Here is a 21,109-nt window from a genome sequence, read left to right on the forward strand (position 1 = left end):
TATCTTATTTATATTCTTCAAGTGAGGCATTTGTGTTATGATTTTAAGAAAACACACCACACAAATTGGCTGTATAACAAATAGTGTTATATAATAACACTATTACATAATAATTTTATTTATGTAATTATTTATTTATTTTTGGGTTTGGGTCACACCTTGTTGTGCTCAGTGCTGCTGATTTCTGGTTCTGAACCCAAGTAGTGGTCTCAGGGATTAACATATGGTCCTAGAGTTCAAACACAGATCAGTGTATATATAGCAAGCATTTTATCTGGTATCATGTCTCTTTGGTTTCCAACATAGGTAGTATTCCCAAGAGAAGTAGCTCACATAACCAAAATGTCCAGAACTATTAAGGTTCAAAGTTGGTTCAAAGTTTGAAGCTAGGTTGTCTGCATATAAAGCAAGCATCTACTCTTCTATGCTATATAGCTCCATCCCTCAAGTGCTTGTTGAATGAAAGAACAATAAGTAATGCTCAATGATAAGAGTTAGTAAACCAATAAACTGTGCCTAGGGAACCTGAATGGTAGAAAAATCAGTAGTTATATGGTTTTTGGTTTCCAGTTTGAGGAGTCCAACTACAGGCACATGCACGGCGCACGCGCGCGCACACACACACACACACACACACACACACACACACACACACACACACACACACACACCCCACACTCCAAGAGTCATCCTATGGTAAAATTTCCAGACTGCACAGAGGAGAGTAGAGAAGACTTGAAACTTTTTAAGACGAACTACATGTATATGAGAGAAATGCAAAGTGAACAGGTAGAAGGAATGTCTGCAGGAATCATCTGTTTAAGCATCGCAAATCTATCTAATCTGCTTTCTCTTGCCTCTCAATTCATCTAACTCAGCAAACCCATGTTTTCTTCCTGATAGAGCAGAACACTTAAATAAGAGATCAGAATATAAAACATCTTTGCCTAAGGTTTTTATAAACAGAAAGATCTGTATTTGGATTCTTTTGTGAGTGAAGTGGCTCTTGTGATTATGTTATTTTTCTTTATTCATATCATCATACTCTTCTCTTTGTGCAAATGATTGTAATTTGGCAGTAAAACTCTAAAAGAAGTAGTTTAGTCAAATAAAGATTTACAAGGTATTCTGGAATACAGTATACAGGAATCCAGTATACTGGTAGTATATAGTTTATCAAATAAAGATTATCATATTAAGAGAAATCTTTTATAATGATTTTACCACTGATAAACAAATTTTACCATATTGAGAAGTAGGTCCAATAAAGGAAACCAAAGCTGCAGCCACATTGAAGAGTAGGGAGCTTGTCTTGCACATGGCCAACCAGGCTTTGATCCCCGGCACATATATGGTCAGACCCTCAACCACTGACAGGAGTGAGGCCTGAATACAGTCAAGTATGGCAAAATCAACAAAAACCCAACAGCAAAACCTCAAAGATAAGGATAAAGAAACAGCATGAACCCAGTTACTGTGTGCTCATATACAAGCCTGCATCCCATTTTTGCATTTGACTTATTTTGTGGTTTGTTTTTGAGTAACACTAGGCACCGTTCAGGGGAATATATATGATGCCAGGGATGGAACATATTTAAGGCAAGTACTCTTATACTACTTTTCTGGGCCATTTGGCTTAATATTGATGTTTTCATTAGTGACTTAAGCAAACACTTGTTTCTCCAATTAATTTAAGCCAGTGCACACCATTGTATCTAAATGGCAAAATGATTCCCATAATAAAATAATTTTTCACCATACAATAGTTAATACATTAAAGTTCACTGATAGCTTTTAATTCATCTTTTTTTTCCTGAAATATTTGTGCTACTTCTTTTACTTCAGACACAGGTTGTTTGAGAACTGTTTTATCATCAGTTATTATCATCATTCATGTCATCAACCTCAGATTTTTAAGTGATTTTTTTTGTTTGTTTTTTTGGGCCACACCCATTTGATGCTCAGGGGTTACTCCTGGCTACACGCTCAGAAATCGCCCCTGGCTTGGGGGGACCATATGGGACGCCGGGGGATTGAACCATGGTCGCGATCTTTCCTTGGCTAGCGCTTTCAAGGCAGATACCTTACCTCTAGCGCCACCTCGCCGGCCCCATAACTTCAGATTTTTATTTCTCCAAAACTGTTGGTGCACGAACTAGTGTAGGGCCCTGACTATCCAAGGTGTTCTCAGGAGTTTTAGGACTAATTAAAACTTTTGTCTTTCATGCATGGCACCTTTTCACTAACAGTAATGCAAACCACAGTCTCTGGGAGGGAGAGAGAGAAAGAGAGAATGCCAGCCTCCAGAGACAGGTGGGAGTGGGGGTTTGGAGGGAAATGGGGTTCATTTGTGGTGGGAAAGTTGCACTGGTGAAGGGTATTGTACATTCTATGACTGAAATTAACTATGAGCAATTTTGTATCTGCTGTGCTTAAAGAAATTAAAAAATAAAATAAAAGGGCCAGAGCAATGACTCAAGTGGTAAGGCATCTGCCTGTATGCACTAGCCTAGGACAGACTGTGGCTCGATCCCCTAGCATCCTATATGGTTCCCCAAGCCAGGAGCGATTTCTGAGCACATAGCCAGGAATAACCCCTGAGTGTCACCGGGTGTGGCCCAAAAACCAAAAGAAAAGAGTAATAAAAAGATAAAAATTAAATATAAACTAAAAATTAATTGTTATAACAAAAAATAAAAATAAATTATTTATAAGCTGAAAAATAACTTTTTGTCTTAGTGGGAAGTATCTTAGCATTTTTTAGCTAAACCAATTAAACCAATGCTAGCAGCTTCTGTGTATAAAATAAAAGAGAGGAAACTATCGTCAGTCCCCCTTTTGCCAACTTCTTTCTGAGTAATTTTTCTTTCTGTTTAGATACTTTCTCCATCTGTAGTTTTTGAACAAGTGTCTGGTTCTCATTATACCGTTGTACAGCTGGAAATGATGACCTTTTAAATGACTTTTTTCCTCTTTAAAAGTTTTTCAAGTACTTGTTCTGGTGGCATAAAATGTCAATCCAAGAATCTTTCACCTAAAAGGTTCATTGTTTCAGCAACTATTTTGGCAACAACTTCAGATTCAAACTCCACAAAGGCATATCCTTTGCTATTTCCAGTCTTTGGACTTCTGGACTGTTTGAGCTTTGTGACAGTGCCAAACTGAAAAAATTGTTGCATAAAGTGTGGATGGCAGATGGCCCACATAGATCTCTCCTGGAATTTGTTTTTTGTATTGCTGCCTTCACTTTTTCTCACACTGGTGAATCTGCACCACATCCTTCTGAAACTAGACATCCTATTCTGGGTTCAGTTATGGCCATGCCGACTCCACACAGTGCACCTGGAACTACTTGAGTCTCTCTGCATTTGGATATCAACCTTTTATCTGATGTGTTGAGTGTGAATATTTTTTCCCACTCAGCTGTCTCTTAGGTTTAGCCCATATTGTGTTCTTTCTTTCTTTTTTTCTTTCTCTTTCTTTCTTTCTTTCTCTTCTTTCTTTCTTTCTTCTTTCCTTCCTTCCTTTTTTCTTTCTTTTCTTTTCTTTCTTCCTTCCTTCCTTTCTTTTTTCTTTCTTTCTTTCTTTCTTTCTTTCTTTCTTTCTTTCTTTCTTTCTTTCTTTCTTTCTTTCTTTCTTTCTTTCTTTCTCTCTTTCTCTTTCTTTCTCTCTCTCTTTCTTTCTTTCTTTCTTTTTCTTTTTTTTCTTTCTTTCTTTCCTTCCTTTCATCTCCCAGAAACTTTTTAGTTTTATTTTGATTCTGTAGCCTTTGCCATTGGCATCATATCACTGAAGATTACTTCATGATCTAGGTCTTCTTGGAGTGTTCTAATCTTTTATTCAGTGTACTTTTTAGATTCAGGTCTAATCTCAAGGTCTTTGATTCACTTTGAATTAACTTTTGTGTAAGATGTGAGACATGGAGCCAGCTTTAATTTCCTATACATGGTTATCCAAATGTCCCAATACTGTTTGTTGTAGAGGTTGTTTATTATTTCCAGGAATTTTTTGTGGAATTTGTTAGACTAACCAGTCTTTATTATATTCAAGATATTTTTCTGGGGCCGGAGAGGTGGCGCTAGAAGAAAGGTGTCTGCCTTGCAAATGCTAGCCAAGGAAGTTCCTCCCAAGCCAGGGGCAATTTCTGAGCGTTTAGCCAGGAGTAACCTCTGAGCATCAAACGGGTATGCCCCCCTCAAAAAAGATATTTTTTCTTTGCTGTCATGAGGCACTCCAGAGCAGAATTCAGAATAGTATTTATAAGGCATTGCTCCAAAACAAATAAACAAAATGTGTAAGGGCAAAACTGAACATCTCATCTCAAGCGGGAAGAGTAGAAAGGGAGAAAGAGGGGTTCATAAATTTGCCTTCATTGACTTTTTTTAAATTTTCATTTCTATCTATCTAGCTTTGAAAAATTCAATGCTTGGGCCAGCAGTATAAGATAGGATGTTTATATACTTAACCACTTGAACCAAATCTTTTTCTATGAATCTTTTTTTATAAAGGTGTATCATTTGAGTCACACCCAGTGCTTTATATCAGGGTCATAACTCCCCTGCACTTTTTATAATATTGACTCAAAAATTATAAACTATCCACTTTCTTTAATTTTGAGGGGATTAGTATTCTGGAGTGAGGCAGAAGCCTCACCCTGGTAAGGGAACATGGAAAAGGTGCTTTAATCCAATGAATGATAAACACAAGCAAAGAAGAATTATCCTGAATAGAATGAAGACTGGTTATTCCAACAGATGCTTCAGGGTCTCAGTGTATATTATGATGTCATCTGCTAAAGAGATAGTTTGACTTCCTCTTTTCTAATTTGGATTCATCTCATCTCCTTCTCTTGCCTGATTGCTATTGCTGACTTTAATATGATTTTAAATAAGAGTAAAATCAATGACATCCTTACCTTATGAGTGACCTCAATAGAAATAATTTCAAATATTTATCAGAAAGAATAATTTTTAAAATATAATAAAATTGGGGCTAGAGCGAAAGCACAGTTGTAGGTCATTTGCTTTGCATGCAGCCGAAATGGGACAAAACCAGGTTGGATCCCTAGTATCCCATTTGGTCCTCTAAGCCTGCCAGGAACAATTTCTGAGCAGAGCCAGGAGTAATCCCTGAGCACTGCCAGGTGTGGCCAAAAAAACAAATAATAATAATAATAATAATAATAATAATATATGTTATTGGCTTTTTATAGATAGCTGTTACTATCATGTGGAAGGCTTCTTCTGCCCCTATTTTGTTGGGGTTTTAATCATGAGTGGGTGTTTGATCTTGTCGAAAGCATCTGCATTGACTGATATAATATTTTTCCTTTTATCAAAGTGGTGTATAATGCTATTTTATTTGCATGTATTGAATCATTCTTACATTCCTGGGTTTCTTTGAGTTGGTTGAATTTCTTGTCTATTTATTGCTTGATTTCTCTATGTAGTGCTTCCTTAGTTTCTGTTGCCAGTGCACTCCCTATTGATTTTAGGTTTTCATCTACCAGGCATTTTGATGAGCATGCAGTATCGTTTAGTTTCTCTCCCTATCTGCAACTAAATTTAACTCCTTTGATATTCCATTGTTATTTGCATTTTTTAGCATAATTGGTAGAGCTTAAGATTCTCCATTACTTGAGAAGTGTTCTATTAAATTGTTTCACCATTTGTTATAATAATAATACATTTGCTGTTCTGGTTATTTTCCTTATCTTGCAGAGTTACTTAAGTATGCTGAGAAAATTGTCAACTCAATACTCTGTTGGAATAACTGACTTTTGAGACTGTCTACTGTCTAAGAAATAGGTGTTCTATGTTCCATGTGTTCAAAATAGGAGATATATTTAGCACAGTTATGGAATTCGATGTTAAATGGATGTTAGATCCAAAGAATTTCTGTCTAAGGGTCTCAGGATGGAGGATGCAGTGCAGGGAAGAACACACTCTTCAGGTCAGCAGCACCTGCTGCTCTAGGTTCTGGCCATCAGACCATTTTTGCCAATTTGATTAATGTGTCAAATAATACTGTGGTTACTAGTGTCGCCATTTCCTATCTGTCAATTGAGTTGATCTTCCTTTCTTACTTTTTGTTGATTTTTCTCTTTTGGGGGCTTCTCGAGAAGTAGTCAGGGGCATGCCCCTGATGGATACCCATCCCAAACTTTTCTGTTGATCAGGCCAGTGGTTCATTGTGAAGGCCCTAGGATGAGACCCCAATGCTTGGGCTCTTGGATTCCAAGAACTATCCAAACAAACCTTTTGATGCTTACAGATCTCCAACACCACATCTCCTATGCTTGGGGTCTCAAGTGATTGCTAAAGTGATACTTTATACCTTGCTCTGCAAAATATTTGTCTTAAACCTTTCCCCATTTCTCCAGCCCTTTAATTTTTTTTACTATTTGCATTCTGATGGAAGTAATTCAAATCTGATGCTGCTTTTTTGTTAGCAGACCACAGCAGCCTTCTAGTCTCAAATACAACACTTGTGCAGGAGCATATTAACAGTGAAGATTTCTAACAGGGTGCATGAGAGCAACTCTTTCTGCCTCTCTCTATCCTGATTTTGCTCATTGAGACAGTGGGAACAATATTTTGTGACTGAATTTACCAACATGCCAGGCAGTATTACACTTGAACTCTAATTTGTCTGTTTCTCTTCTCAGTGGTTCACATCATTCAGGAAGTCCTTCAGCTCACTGCTCCAAAAATACGGGGTCTCTAGATACGTCCAAAGTCTACATTGTGTCACACTGCAGTGGACCACAGGTTCCGGGTTCCACATCTAAACCCTACCACAGACAGGGGTCATTGAACAAGTATATCATTGGCTGGAAGAAATCAGAGGGAAGCCCACCTCCTGAGGAGCCTGATGTAACTGAATGTCCGGGGTAAGATGACAAAAAACATTTATTGGTTTGTTTTTGTTTGTTTGTTTGTTTGTTTGTTTTGGTTTTTGGGTCACACCCAACAGCACTCAGGAGTGTGTGTGACTATAAGTTGCTGTGTTGGTGAGATGATAAAATAAAGAATATTTTCTTTCATTTTAAAATGACTTTTATTATTCCTTCAGCTGTGTTAGAATTGTTTGGATCTACTTGGTAAAATAAAGGAAGAAAAAAAAGACTAGTAACTCATCTTATGACACATGAAAAAAATTTTTTAGGGGCCAGAGTGATAGCACAGTGGTAGGGCGTTTGCCTTGCATGCTGCCAATCCGGGACAAATCTAGATTCAATCCACAGCATCCCATATGGTCCCCCGAGCCTTCCAGGAGCTATTTCTGAGCACAGAGCCAGGAGTAACCCCTGAGCCCCACTAGGTGTGGCGCAAAAACCAATATATGTATTTATATAAAATAAAAATAAAATAAAATAAATTTTTATAAAAATATATATTTTTTAAGGAGACAAGTAAATCAAATTGCAAGAATGCAAAGCAGGCTAATCTAAGTTTGCATATTTTTTTTAGGAATATACATAATGTTTTCCACAAAGGCTGGACTAGTCTACATTTCCTCCAGCAGCAAATGAGAGTCTCTTTCTCCCTGCATCCATGTCATCATTGGTTGTTTTTGTTTTTTGTAATGTGTGCCAGTATCTGTGGTGATACCACATTGTTGTTTTGATTTGCATTCTCTGATGTTTAGTGATATGGAGCATTTTTGTACATGCTTTTTTGCCCTGTGTATTTATTTCTTCTTTGAGGAAATGTCTGTTCATTTCTTCTTATATTTGGATGAATTCGACTTTTTTAATTGCTAAGTTCTACTATTGCCTGTATATCTTAGATATTACCCTCTTATCAGATGGGTATTGAGTGAATAGTTTCTCCCATATATTGGTAGTTTTTATATTCTAGTCTCTGTTTTCTTGAGGTGCAGGAGCTTCTCAGTGAAATGTCCCATTTGTTTATCTTTGCTACTACTTGGCCAGGGGTGTTTTTTGAAGATGACTTTAGCTTCCATTTCATGAAGTGGTCTGCCTACATTTTCCTCTATGTACCTTATGGTTTCAATTGTGCTATCAAAGTCTTTAATACATTTTGATTTAACCTTTGAACATGGTGTTAAAGAGTGGTCTTAATTCACTTTTTTGCATGTCATTGACCAGTTATCCCAACACCACTTGTGGAAAAGGATTTTCTTGCTCCACTTTGTATTTCTTGCCTCTTCATCAACGATTAATTGATTACCTACCTGTGGGTCAATCTCAGAATACTCGTCTATTCCATAGATGTGAGGGCTGGTCTTTATTCCAATACCATGCTATTTTAATAACTACTGCTTTATAGTACAGCTTAAAGTTGGAGACAGTATTGCCTCCCATCTTCTTTTATCCAATAATTGCTTAGCCTTTTGTGAACATTTATTGTTCCAAATGAATTTTAAGAGTGTTTGATTTATTTTTTTTAATATCATGGATATTCATATAGGGATTGTATTAAATCTGTGAATGATTTGGAAAAATATTGCCATTTTAATGATGTTAATCCTCCCAATACATGAGCAAAGTTTATGTTTCCATTTTCTGTGGCACTTGGAGGCCACAATAGCTTTTTAAGTTCCCTCCTATAGACTGTTTGGTCAATGAAAAAGTATCATTTTTCCCCCTAAATTGTAATCCCTCTTCTTTCCTATAATTGATAACATGGATATGGTATTCTAAATTAAACATCATTTTAGTGCAGAAATTAATACTTTTTAGTCTTTTTAAATAAAATTTTTGTTTAATAAAAATCATGTACATCCAAAGTTTAAGTGGGTTTTTTTTTTAAGGTTTAGAGTCAAAGGAGCACAGTAAAAACGGTGTTTGAGTGGCAAATATTGTTTGCATAGGCCCACCAAAATATGGGGGACATGGAAAGGAAAAGCCTTGGCCTAAATACAAGGAGACCTTACCCCTGAAGTTTCCTGGCATAAGACCAACTCTAGGCTCCAGGCAAACTAGTTTGTTCAATCCAAGTCATTGTCTGTAGTGCCAATACAGTTTTATTTTTCATGCAATCTCTATTGTTGGCATCAGGTTTCTGTATTAATGATCCTGGAATCTGCATATCCTACATTAAAGTCAGGCTGGTGTGGAGCATTCTCTCGTTTCACCTCACAATTAAAGGTTAATGCAGAAAGCCCTGTCCAGTAAGCAGGTCGTTGTTGTTGTTAAGTCTTCTGTGTTAAGGGAAGTCTCTTTTGAGCAGGTCGATATCAGAGCAGCGGTAGGGTCTTCCCTGGTAGAGGATTGCTTCCAGGTGATGTTATAGACAACCTTGGATGTTTCATAGATGGCTTCCCGAGATCAGGGGTGAATGGAGAATGCCCATTCTTCTGAGGCCTGTACCAGGTCATTATGTCAGTGTTCAGGGTGTGAGGTCCCATTACACTACAAGATTTGTGTGTTTCCATCTCTATTAGATAAAAACTTATTTGTATGTATAGTATTTTCCTGTTTTAAAACAAGCACGTATAAATGGATAAAGAAGTAAAGATAATACTCACATTTTACAACCCCTATACTTGAAATGTTCCCCAAAGTTTTTCACAATAACTCAAGGATGCACTTAAGACAAAGATCAATCAATGAAAGTATGTGTGCTCCTGAGATCTGGAGAATATTAGTTTCATTGTACACACACAAAAAAAAGATCAGCCTTGGGACCCGAGTGGTGGCACAAGGAGTAAGGCGTTTGCCTTGCTTGCACTAGCCTAGGACGGATGGCAGTTTGATCCCCCAGCGTCCCATATGATCCCCAAGCCAGGAGCGATTTCTAAGTGCATAGCCAGGAGTAACCCTGAGCGTTACCAAGTATGACCCAAAAACCAAAAAAAAAAAAAAATTAGTCTTGCTTTCAGAAATTTCACAGAACTGTGAAATTGCTTTTTCTTTAAAATTACACCATAGAATCTGTATTGATTTTGTTGTTCTTGTTGTTAGAAACATAATTATGTTTTTAGTAAAACAAATGAGAGCTACTATTGCGCTACTGTTGCTTTATTTACATAATCCTATGTAGCCTTATATAAGACTTGGCCTGTTTGTTACAGCCATGTTATAGCTTTGGCCTGTTTGTCTCCTCAGAGATTTCCACCACTAAGGATGTCATTCAGCTCACTGATCCAAAAAAAGTGGTTCTCTAGCTATGTCCATGGGAGGCAGTCAGCAAGAAGCTGTTTCCTGGTATGAAATTATGGGAACATTGGAGATAAGGAGCTAAATAAGTCCCGGGACCCATTATCAGGAATGTCCCATTGGAGAGAGAAAAAGTCTAGAATATTATTTCACTTTTTCATTAATTATAAGAGATTCATGCTAAGTCTACTATTGCAATATTTCCTAACCTATCCTGAAATATTTATTCTTGATTTAAGTTATTTTATTAATAATAGATCACTGGGTCAAAAGCTAGGTTTTATCCAACACTCCTGCATGACAGTTCACATGGTCTTTATGGTCACATCATCCCATCATGCATCTCTGGTATCCCTCAGGTATTTTAGCTCTGTCCTCAGCCTTACCTTACCAACTTAGATCCCTATTATCACAGCCAGTTTGCTGCTGTGGGGTACCCCACCTAGTTTGCGCTTATACTGCAGCCTCTTTCTCCACACTCCTCACTATACCCTGTGGGCCCTTTTTATTTCCAGTGTTTAAAGATTATTTTCTTCTTCTTTTTCTTTTGTTTGTTTTTAGGCCACATCCGGTGACACTCGGGGGTTACTCCTGGCTATGCACTCAGAAATTGCTCCTGGCAGGCACGGGGAACCATATGAGACGCAGGTCAACCGCCTGCAAGGCAAACGTCCTATTAGCTTAGTGCAGTCTATGTAATTCCATCTGATTTTTGCATTCCCAAGCCTCCTAATGCCTACAATTCCTAAGAGCTCTGTTTTGATGCCGAGCATTTCTTTTTTTGTTGCTGTTCTGTTTGGGTTTTGGTTTTGGTTTGGGGGCCACACCCAGTGGTGCTCAGGGGTTAATATAGCTCTTACACTCAGAAATTACTCCTGGAAGACTTGGGGGGACCATATGGGATGCCAGGGGATCGAGTTCAGTTCAGCCACATGCAAGGCAAATGCCCTACTGCAATTCCATCGCTTTGGCCCCATAATTGAGCATTTTTCTTAGGTTCTGTGCCTCCGTTCATGCAATTCCTTTAGCCTGAATGCTTTTTCCAAGTTTCTAGGGCCCTTAGAGCTAGACCCTACTGTGCACCTTCCTTCCTAGCATTTAGTACTTTCCACTCTGTGATGTGTCCTGTGCTTCTCTCTCTTGGGTACTTTTCCCATGCTCTTCTTCTCTGCCCATCTTCCCCCTTTTTACCTCAGTAATCCTTGTAACTTATTGACTCGCAATTGGGCAGTTTAAATCAATGTACTGATTTATTATAAAAGGCTGATTTTTATTCAAACATAAGGAAAATTAAAAGCAATATTTTCTTTTTTACTTATACTACTCTTTTTAAATTTTATTTGAGCCACTATGCTTTATAGTTTATAGTTTATTCTTTCTCTAGGTCCCCTCCCACCCTCACCCAAAGCAGCATAGCAAACTCAGCTCAATAGATTCCATGCACTATATGTTAGAGAGATCATTCAATATTTTTCATTCTCTCTCTGACTTACTTGATTTAATAATATATGCTCCAGTTCCATCTAAATGGCAGCTGACTGCAGAATTTCACCTTTTCAAAGAGCTAAGTTACATTATTCCATTGTATATCTTTACCACAATTTTTTTTATCTACTCATCTGTGTTTGGACAATTGGGTGGGAACTGTGATTTCTCTCCCTTCCATGTTTCCCAAAGCAATAAAAGGGCTGGAACTTGTGAACACCTCCCAACCCAAATCTCAGGATATGTACCCATTTTAAATCTCAATCATTGTTTTTCTGACATAATTTTTGTGCAGATGATGCTGTAGTTGCAAAGTCTTCTTATAACTCCAGTTTTTTAATTTTGTTTTTTTGTTTGGGGGTGTTCTTTATCTTTTTCATTTGTTTTGTCATGCTACCCACACACAACTACCACTTTTACCGTTAGGTTTTAAAATTTTACAAAGCTTCATTTCATGGCCAGTGTTAGCTCACTTTGCCAGTGTTGCTGGAGCTGAAACTGAGAAGTGTGACAATCCTGACTTACCTCAGGAATAAAACAAAAGCTGGAGAGATTTTTAGATCAGTCATCCTTAATTTTGAGCATGTCCACATGATTTTCTTAATCTGTCACATTTACTGTGAGCTGTCACACTGTTTTGGAAGTAGTCACTCACTAGCATATACATTGAAAGTACAATTGCCCTCCGTTACCCATTTCCCTAGAAGTTTCAGGTTATGTGCTATAGACCTTTGGCTTTTGATGACAGTGCATCCATTGTTAGCATCCAGGGTCCTCAGAAAGGTTTAGTTGCTCACATTACATTTGGAGAGTAAATCTTTTGAAAATCACTTTCCTGGTTTCTCCTTATAAAGTAGCAGAAAATAGTAATTCAGCTAGGCAGTCTTTTGTTTGTCCATAAATACATTTTTATATACTGATGATTAAGTAGGACAGCTGCTTTATATACTCAAACAGCTTTGCTAAATTGCCGATAATAAAACATGCTTGGTACATGCCTAAAATGGTTACTGTTAGATGCCAAACTTTTGTAGGTATCTTGCTCTGAGTTGCAGATGTGGAATTGGATCTGGCTGCCCAATCTTGTGAAAGGTTCTCTTGAGCTCCCAGGAACTACATGGTTTTCTTCAAAGATCCTCTGATAATCTTTAATACATTGTTAAATCTGTGTTTTCTGACACAGAATAGGAATGGGGAAATACAGTCTTCTTTAGAAGTTAATTATATTATTCTTTATACAAAGCTTTGGGGATCTGAGTTGTTTCTCAAAAAACTTAGGAATCTCACTTTGCATTTACTCTTATTTCACAAATAAAGACTACATGGAGTCCACACTTTCAGCACAGAGAAATGACTTATGAGAAGTGGGGGGGGGCACTGAACCTGCTTATCAGGGTTTTTAGTTCTTAAAGTTGCAGCCACAAATAGACTGATAAGGAACCAGTAAACAAGTATAAGAGTCAGGGGAACCCAGTTAAATCACTGATAGTTCATGATAGTGCTCCATCCCAGCACTACCACATGTGTTCCCCAACTTCCATGGTGGTTCTGCTGGTCCTTACCATAATGCCTTCTCAAACATTAAGTCATCTAGTTGTCCAAGCATTACTTGGCAGGCCCCCAAATAAAATCAAATAAAATGTTTTGCTGAACCCTGATTTAATCCTTATCTGGTCCCCTAAACATTACCATATGCAATCCTGGAAGCCCTATACACCAATAGAATGTCCCTGGAATCCTCTAGCACCCCAGAAGGGTCCAGGGCAATCCTTGATACTGCTGAACTCAGGCAGCACTATATCATTGCTCCCTTGAGTTAACTGACAAACCTATTGGCCATGCATATCAGGCAGCCCTTGGGCCTCCTGTATATTTGCTTAAAATAATAAATAAGTTGACTGACCATTACTGGATTTTCTTTCTGCTTTGTATTGACAGGCTGTATAGTGAGATAAATCTCATGTCCACTTCAGCACAGCATCAGACTGTGATGGGAGATGCTGTCTCAGAATCACAACATGTTCTGTCAAAAGAAGACTTTCTGAAATTGATGCTTCCTGATAGCCCCTTAGCTGAGGAGGGGAGAAGAAAGGTAAGCAACTGTTGGCCAGACTTTGAAGTTACTAGGAATACTAAAGAATAGATTGGAGAGCCTGAGGGGTTCCTACAAAATTGCGCTGGTATTTTCCTCTAGTGACCTAGATTCTACATCACTAAAAAAGGGCACAACTCACACTTTTCAATCTTCTCTGAAGCAAACAAAATGGACCATGAAGAGGTGAAGAAAGGCAACTTTTTGTGCATGTCGGGACTAAAAAATCAGGAGGATCTAGCATCAAATCCCAGCTCCAGGGACCAGCAATTCTATGACATGGTGCAAGAAACTTAACCTCTTGGCCCATTTTTCCTCTGAAATTAGAAAAGAATTAAGTTATGCAAAGTTATAAAATAACAGTGGCAGAGCCTCAAAGAGTACCTTCAAAGAACAGATTGTCAGATACAGTAGCCATTAAAGTTTATACTACCTTCTGTGTCTGGGAGTTCTTTCTGCTTGTAGTTCTCCTTCCTAGACTTAATTCTATTCCAGAAATGGAAAAAAATATTACACTACCTGTTGAGCATTGTAGATAGGATGACATTTTCACCTGTTTAAAACAATGCAATACCTACAAGAAAGGTCATTTGTCATCATTCTCAGTGCTCAATTCCTTGTGATTTTATTAATGTTAGTTTCATCATTACGTTCTGAGACCAGCATATTTAATGGAAAATATTTAAAAAAGAAACTTACAGGTACCTTAACCTGATCTCAACTTTTGGAAAGTTTAACTGAGGCCCTAAATAGTGAAATTTGACATTCACAAAAATATTTGGTGCAGAATCAAGAATAGAATCTGTATCTTCCCCCTTTTAATCCAGTGCACTCTCCGTTCCAAATGAAAGAAAGAAAATTAGGCATTTCCAGGTAGAGTGTGATTGAGGTAAACAGAAAATCATTGTGCTGTCTTTCCTATAATAAAACAGTACTGCAGTTAACCTAATTGTGTTCTTAGAATAACACTCTAATTAGATACTACCTCAAAGCTGCTTTAATCTAATGTGCCTATAATCATGTTCTGAAGAATCTACTAGTTATGTGTGAAGAGGGAGAGGGAGTCCCCAAAGAATTCAGTCATAAAAAGTGGGTTTTTTTTCAACATGTATTAAATCATGTAGATGATACTGTATAAACTTGAATGAAGACTACTGTTCAGAAAGTGCAAATTGCTTTTCTTTTAATAGGAGTTAGCTTCTCTTTGACTGTGTGTTTCTAAGATGAATCACCTTTTTCATAGTGTAAATTTGACTTTGTAGTTCACACACATTCCAGTAACCATTCATCAGTTGGACAGACTAGTCAGAATGGAAGGAGCACATACAATAGAAATATGGTAGCCCTCCTGCTTCACTCAAAAGTGTAAATAGCCATTTCTGTTTTTGTTCTCTGTGACTATTCTAGCTGTTTACTATAGTTTATATATAAGGACTTTTTTGTTTATATAGAATATTTTATATTATCTAGAAGAACTAAGGTTTATTATGAAGAACAGTTAGAAATTAAGGTGATACAATTTTCATTTTGAATATTTGTTTACTTGTTTCTTGGGTAATATTTTTCTTCACTCTATCAACAATCATGCAATAATTCAAATGTCTCCATCAAATCTTGTTATTAATTGAGCACTATAAATAATTTCCAACAGTTGTAATGGATTTTTATAGGTGATACTTTTCTGTGGACAGTGAGGTTTTATTGGATTGACAACATTTTCTGGTACCTCTGTGTATAACTTCAAAAGCTTCAGTGTTTGATCAGTTTTAATCAGTTTTATTTTACCTAACTTAGATTAATCCTTACATTCAGTTGATTCATACAGAAATCACCTAATATAAAAATGTAGTCATTTCAAATTAAAATCAAGCTAGAACTATGTGTGGTTTTGCATCACTGTTGCATGAAATGGCAATCTATTATATTACCAGGGTTCTTACTTCTTGAAAGCTATGGAGATTTCATTTAACATTTCAGAATAAGTAAAGCCATACGTGTCTACTTTTATGATAATATTTCACAGAATGTCAAAGAAATAAAATGTCCAAATCTAATAACTGCACTATAGCCCTGTTGCATTTGCCTAGCCTAAATTTCCTGGGCTAACACTTTATACCTGCTTAGGGAAAAACCCAGAGAAACAGTCATAGTGGCATGTGAACCCATTGGATTTTGTCAAATAAATGTTGTATCTTCAGTTTGTCAATGTCTGTTTTCTGCCCTTCCCCAACCCTTGTGTCTGAACTCCTAGTTTTCCTTCTATGGAAACCTGTCTCCTCGAAGGTCTCTGTATCGTACCTTCTCTGACGAGAGCATATGCAGCAATCGGAGAGGATCATCTTTTGGTAGTTCCCGAAGTTCCATGCTTGACCAAGCCCTGCCCAACGACATTCTGTTCAGCACCACCCCGCCCTACCACAGCACGCTGCCTCCACGCACCCACCCTGCTCCCAGCATGGGGAGCCTGAGAAGTAAGTTGGGCCTAAAAGTGTGGGTTCACTGACTAGCCCTACTACAGTTGGCTACACAGATAGTTTTCTACAAAGGTATGAGCTTGGAAAACGCTATTTTTTTATTTTTGTCTCCAAATATTTTTTTATTTTAAAAAATATGCATTTTTGTGGTAATGTTTTATTTTTCTACTTTTTATGAATATTTGAATATGATGAAAATTGAAGAATGGGTGTTTTTTTTTTTTTGGCTGGGTAGAGGGATATAACTTTATATCCAACTGAGGACTTACTCCTGGCTCTGTACTCAGAGATTATTCCTATTTATGGGGGAACCACATGGGGTACTGGAGATTGAACTGGGGTTAGCCACATGCAAGACAAGTGCTTAACACTTGTACTATCTCTAGCCCCAAACATTTTTAAAAAAACAAAGCCAATTTTTTTATTTGAACAAAAATTGAAAATCCTATGATAATCATTTTTATCAAGACAAATGTTAGCCTTGATGCCATTTTCAGTTATAAGACCCATCTGCACCAGGTTCCCAACTGTTAAATCTGTGAAGATAAAATTTTTTAATAAAGAAAGCACTGGTATCCTCTTTTATTTCTTGATATAGTGTTTTTAGTTTTCTTTGTATAGATCTTTTTTCTCTTTTATCTCTTTCTTCTCTTTCACTATCTGTAACCATAAACACCATGGATTTTTGTGGGTCAATTTTGCAGCCTGCTACTTTACTATACAAATCTATTGATTCTAGAATCTTTTTAGTAGAGTCTTTCAGATTTTCTAAATATATATCATAACATCTGCAAACAGTGAGAGCTTGACTTCTTCCTTTCCTATCTGGATACCTTTGATATATTTTCTAGCCTAATTGCTATGGCAAGTACTTCTAGTACTATAATGAATAGAAGTGGTGAGAAGGGGGAAAACTTGTCTTGTGCAGATATTAGAGGAAAGACATTTATTTTTTCCCATTAACACTGTTAAACTGAGAAGCTTCTGCACATCAAAGGAAACATTGACTAGGACAAAAAAAAAAAAAGACTACCTATGAAATGGGAAAAACTATTCATCCAGTGCCCATCAGTTAATATCTAAGATATATACTGTACTGGTAGAACTTAGACATTAAAAAAAATCTAACCCCATCCAAAAATGGGGAGAATAAATGAACAGACATTTCCTTAAAAAAGAAATACAGTGCTCACTTTGGCAGCACATATACTAAAAACGAAATACAGATGGTCAAAAGGCATGTGAAAAAAAATGCACCAAATCACTAGTCATCATAGAGATGAAAAATCAAAACAACAATAAGGTATCCTCTCACACCATAGAAACTGGCACATTTCACACAGAACAAGAACAACTAGTGCTGGCACAGATGCGAGGGGAAAAGAGACTCTCATTCACTGCTGGTGGAAATGTAGACTGGATAAATAATGTGGATATTCTTCAAAAAACTAGAAATTGGTGGTGAGAAATGTGTACTAGTGAAGGGTGGTATATATTATATGACTGAAACTCAATCATGAACAGTTTTATAACCAAAGTTCTTAAATAATTGTTTTACAAAAAAAAAAAAAAGAAAGAAACCCCTGAGTAGGTTAAGCTGTGGGCATTGTACAATGAGGAAGGATTGTTTTTTCTGACCTCCTGTTTCCATCTCTTTTTTGATGTTTAGTAACCTGTACAGGGTCGGGATTTAGGGATATTGAGAGACCTGGACTTAGATTGATTCTCTCAAGGGCAGTGTATCAAAGTATACTCTTCAGCAAAGTTCGTGGGTCTTTTTTTACTCTAACTGGTTATCAATGGTTTTCTAGATAATTTTAGATTACTTTCTTACAAGTACTAAAGATTTTTTTTTTATTTTTGTGGTTTTAATAGTAATGGCAGTGATTGGGGGAATTAATAGTTTTTTTTCATAGTTAATTTCTATTATAAAGAAAGGAAAAATGAGTATTTAATCATAAATATATTGTCATATTCTTGATTTTCATCAAAGAAAGCTTTATCTTAGTGCTGGAGTGGTAGCACAGTGGTAGAGTGTTTGCCTTATATGCGGCTAACCCAGAAATGATAAGAGTTTGATCCCCAGCATCTCATATGGTCCCCTGAACCAGGGGCAATTTCTGAGTGCAGAGCCAGGAGTAACTCCTGGGTACTGCCTGGTGTGGCCAAAAAAAAAAAAAAGAGGGAGAGAGAGAGAAAACTTTATTTTTAGAACTGATTTGAACTTATAAAGCATAAAAGCATATTGAAGTCTCAGGCTTGAAATAAATGTAAATGTTCTAATAGTATTCCTAATATTAAACATATTGGAAAAGAACCTAATTTCAAAAACTATTGAGGTAACATAATGTCTGTTGAGTTACTGATCCACTGTTAAAAAAGATTTATTTACTTAAATTGAGGAAATCTTTAAACTTCTTTATAACTGTATAAAAAATCAGATATGTTTTAGTACTCTAATACAACTTTCAATGTTTTTTGTTTCTGATAGCTGTCAGTTCTTCCCCTAAAAGCTTTGGTAATAGCAATAAATCTATATTATCTTGGCAAATGTTATTTCTTTCATTTAGAATGCTTAACTTGCATGTGGCCAACCCACATATGGTGTCCCAAACAGAGTGATTGATCCCAGAGGTCAGAGCCCTGAACACTCCTGGGTGTTCTCCCCCAAAAATAAATAAGTTAAAATGCTCGACATGGTGTTTTAAACTCCATGGCATATTTGTAAAGATAGTCTTTACATATCACCCTTTATTCTTTATTTTCTTCTATGTTTTTTTAATTTGATATATATATGTATATATATTGATGGTTGGGGGAACCTCCCCAAGCAGTGATTCTTGCTAGGGCCCAGGATACGATGCTACTCAGGCCTAGCAGTCCTGGGAGCCATCGAGACTGCACTCTGGGAGAGAACCCGGGAAAGAAATAGGAATAGAGCCAGAGGTCTCTACTATGATGGCCATGAGGCCTTTAAACTGTGTCTCTTCAAGCTTCACTTTTCAAAAAAATACTTTATTGTTTTCGAGATTTGCCAAATATCTCCTGCCCTAACCACACAGAGAGACTCCCAGAATGGGGCAATTTCTAGAGTCCAGTACCTACTTTGTGGCAGATCATTGTCATTCTAAGTCCATCACTTACATTAGGATTAATTCTGATGTTACACATTCTATGGGATTGAACAGATGTATAATGGCAGGGATCCATAATTATCACATCATACAGAATATTTTCACTTCTCTAAAATTCTTCTATTGCCTACCTTTTTATCCCTCGATCATCTTAACCATTGGAAGCCAACAGTCATTAAACTATCTCTTGTCTTTTGTAAAGTGCCAGATACATTGTATAGTATGTAACTCTTTCATATTGGCTTCTTTTCTTCTTTAGCATCTTTAGTATTTATTTCAGTATTTAGTATATATTTTAGTATTTATTTAGTATTACACTTTTTAGTATATTTTTTGGTTCCTTCCTCTCTTTTGATGTTTTATATAACTCATTTCTTTATAATGCTGGTGATATTTTATTGTCTGATAGATAATAACTTATGCACTCAACTACTGAAAAATTTTGTTTCTGAAGTATAAAATTTCTAAAAGTATAAAATTCAGAGTATAAACTCATAGTTTGGAATTAGGCTGGAGATAACCTTTATTTACAAATGAAGATAATAACAACCTTATGTCTTTTTTATTCATTTCTCCAAGAAAATCAATGAGTGGACTTTTGAGTGGACATTTGCTATTCTCTTATGATATCTTCTCTAGGTCCTGAATTTTAACAATGAATCTATAAGAATTCTTGAAGTTTTATGTATACAGTGACAAAACAAGGAGTTGAAAGCAATTTATACTGTTATTCCTTCCTCCCAAAAGTTCTGATTCCTTCCCCTGCCCACACAGATATACAGCTTCAACAGCCCTTTAGAGAGTACTAATTCCTGGTGATCTGTCTCCTACACTCACTGACATGATTATTTCTTCTGCATCTATTCAAGATCTATGCTAGTTAATCTTTGCTTTTGTGGTTTCTGACCTTTCACCAGAACTTCTGTAAGAAGATATCATTTCAATATAACATTAGAACAACTAACAGAAAGTAGATATGTGAACACTGACAGGTGTTAGATGCTGATGAGAGGAATGAGGGAATTTTGAGGTTACCTGCTTGATTCTCAGAGATTCAACTGATTCTTGGTAAAGTGAATAGCACTGGATGATTGAAGAGAGAGGGGACTACAATTAGGCATAGGAGACAGCATACAGATTTTTTTTCCAATTTTAAAATGAGCACTTTTTGGAAGCATCTGGTTTTTTTGTTTGTTTGTTGTTTGTTTGATGGGTTGTTTGGTTTTGGTTTGGTTGTTTGGTTGGTAGGAGGATATCACATTTGGCCCTCAAGGCTCACTCTTGGCTCTATGCTCAGGATTTATTATACAGTCATCTGGGTTAGTTAAGATGCCAGTCTGTACAGTCCCTGTAGTATCTCAGTCTCTGGCATCTAATCTTGTAAGATTATCTTTCACTTATAGATACTCATTCTGATACTATTCCTAATTTGAAGTAAAGGATTCAAGGACAAGGAAAAGGTCTCTTTATAGTGAATATTGGAGAACTCCATCACTGTAACTTATCTGCCTATATCTAGTCTGTTTTCTTGGATAGTTGCAGTTTTTAAAAGTTTTGAACTTGTCTTCTGTTTTAGACAGGTTCTGTTTTAGAACCTGTCTTCTCTGAAGATCAGAAATTTAATCCTTATGAGATAGATACTTAACAAATTCATGTTTTAATGTGATTCATGTCATGATTTATATACTTTTTGTGTGAAGTCACCAAAATGTATTTTATATTATCATGTCTTTAGCTTGGTGGTGGTGCACAAATATGACCCAAAAAATGAAAGTAATTCTGAAATGCTTCTGCAGTG

The 21,109-nt window shown here is 36.6% G+C and overlaps 1 protein-coding gene and 1 pseudogene across 3 annotated transcripts in view; one reads left to right on the forward strand and one right to left on the reverse strand.

Moving 5' to 3' along the window:
* The window catches only part of SIPA1L2 (signal induced proliferation associated 1 like 2), a 290,291-nt gene that overhangs the window by 245,102 nt on the left and 24,080 nt on the right, over positions 1 to 21,109 (forward strand). For all 3 annotated transcript variants that reach the window (XM_049788914.1, XM_049788915.1, XM_049788916.1), the window contains exons 16-18: positions 6,668 to 6,892; positions 13,550 to 13,703; positions 15,955 to 16,174. In XM_049788914.1, coding sequence (XP_049644871.1) covers positions 6,668 to 6,892; positions 13,550 to 13,703; positions 15,955 to 16,174 — 599 coding nt within the window. The remainder of the gene's footprint in view (positions 1 to 6,667; positions 6,893 to 13,549; positions 13,704 to 15,954; positions 16,175 to 21,109) is intronic.
* LOC126031330 (MKI67 FHA domain-interacting nucleolar phosphoprotein-like) lies at positions 2,774 to 3,312 on the reverse strand (annotated as a pseudogene).

Source organism: Suncus etruscus, chromosome 15, assembly GCF_024139225.1.
Source record: "Suncus etruscus isolate mSunEtr1 chromosome 15, mSunEtr1.pri.cur, whole genome shotgun sequence".
Lineage (NCBI taxonomy): Eukaryota > Metazoa > Chordata > Mammalia > Eulipotyphla > Soricidae > Suncus > Suncus etruscus.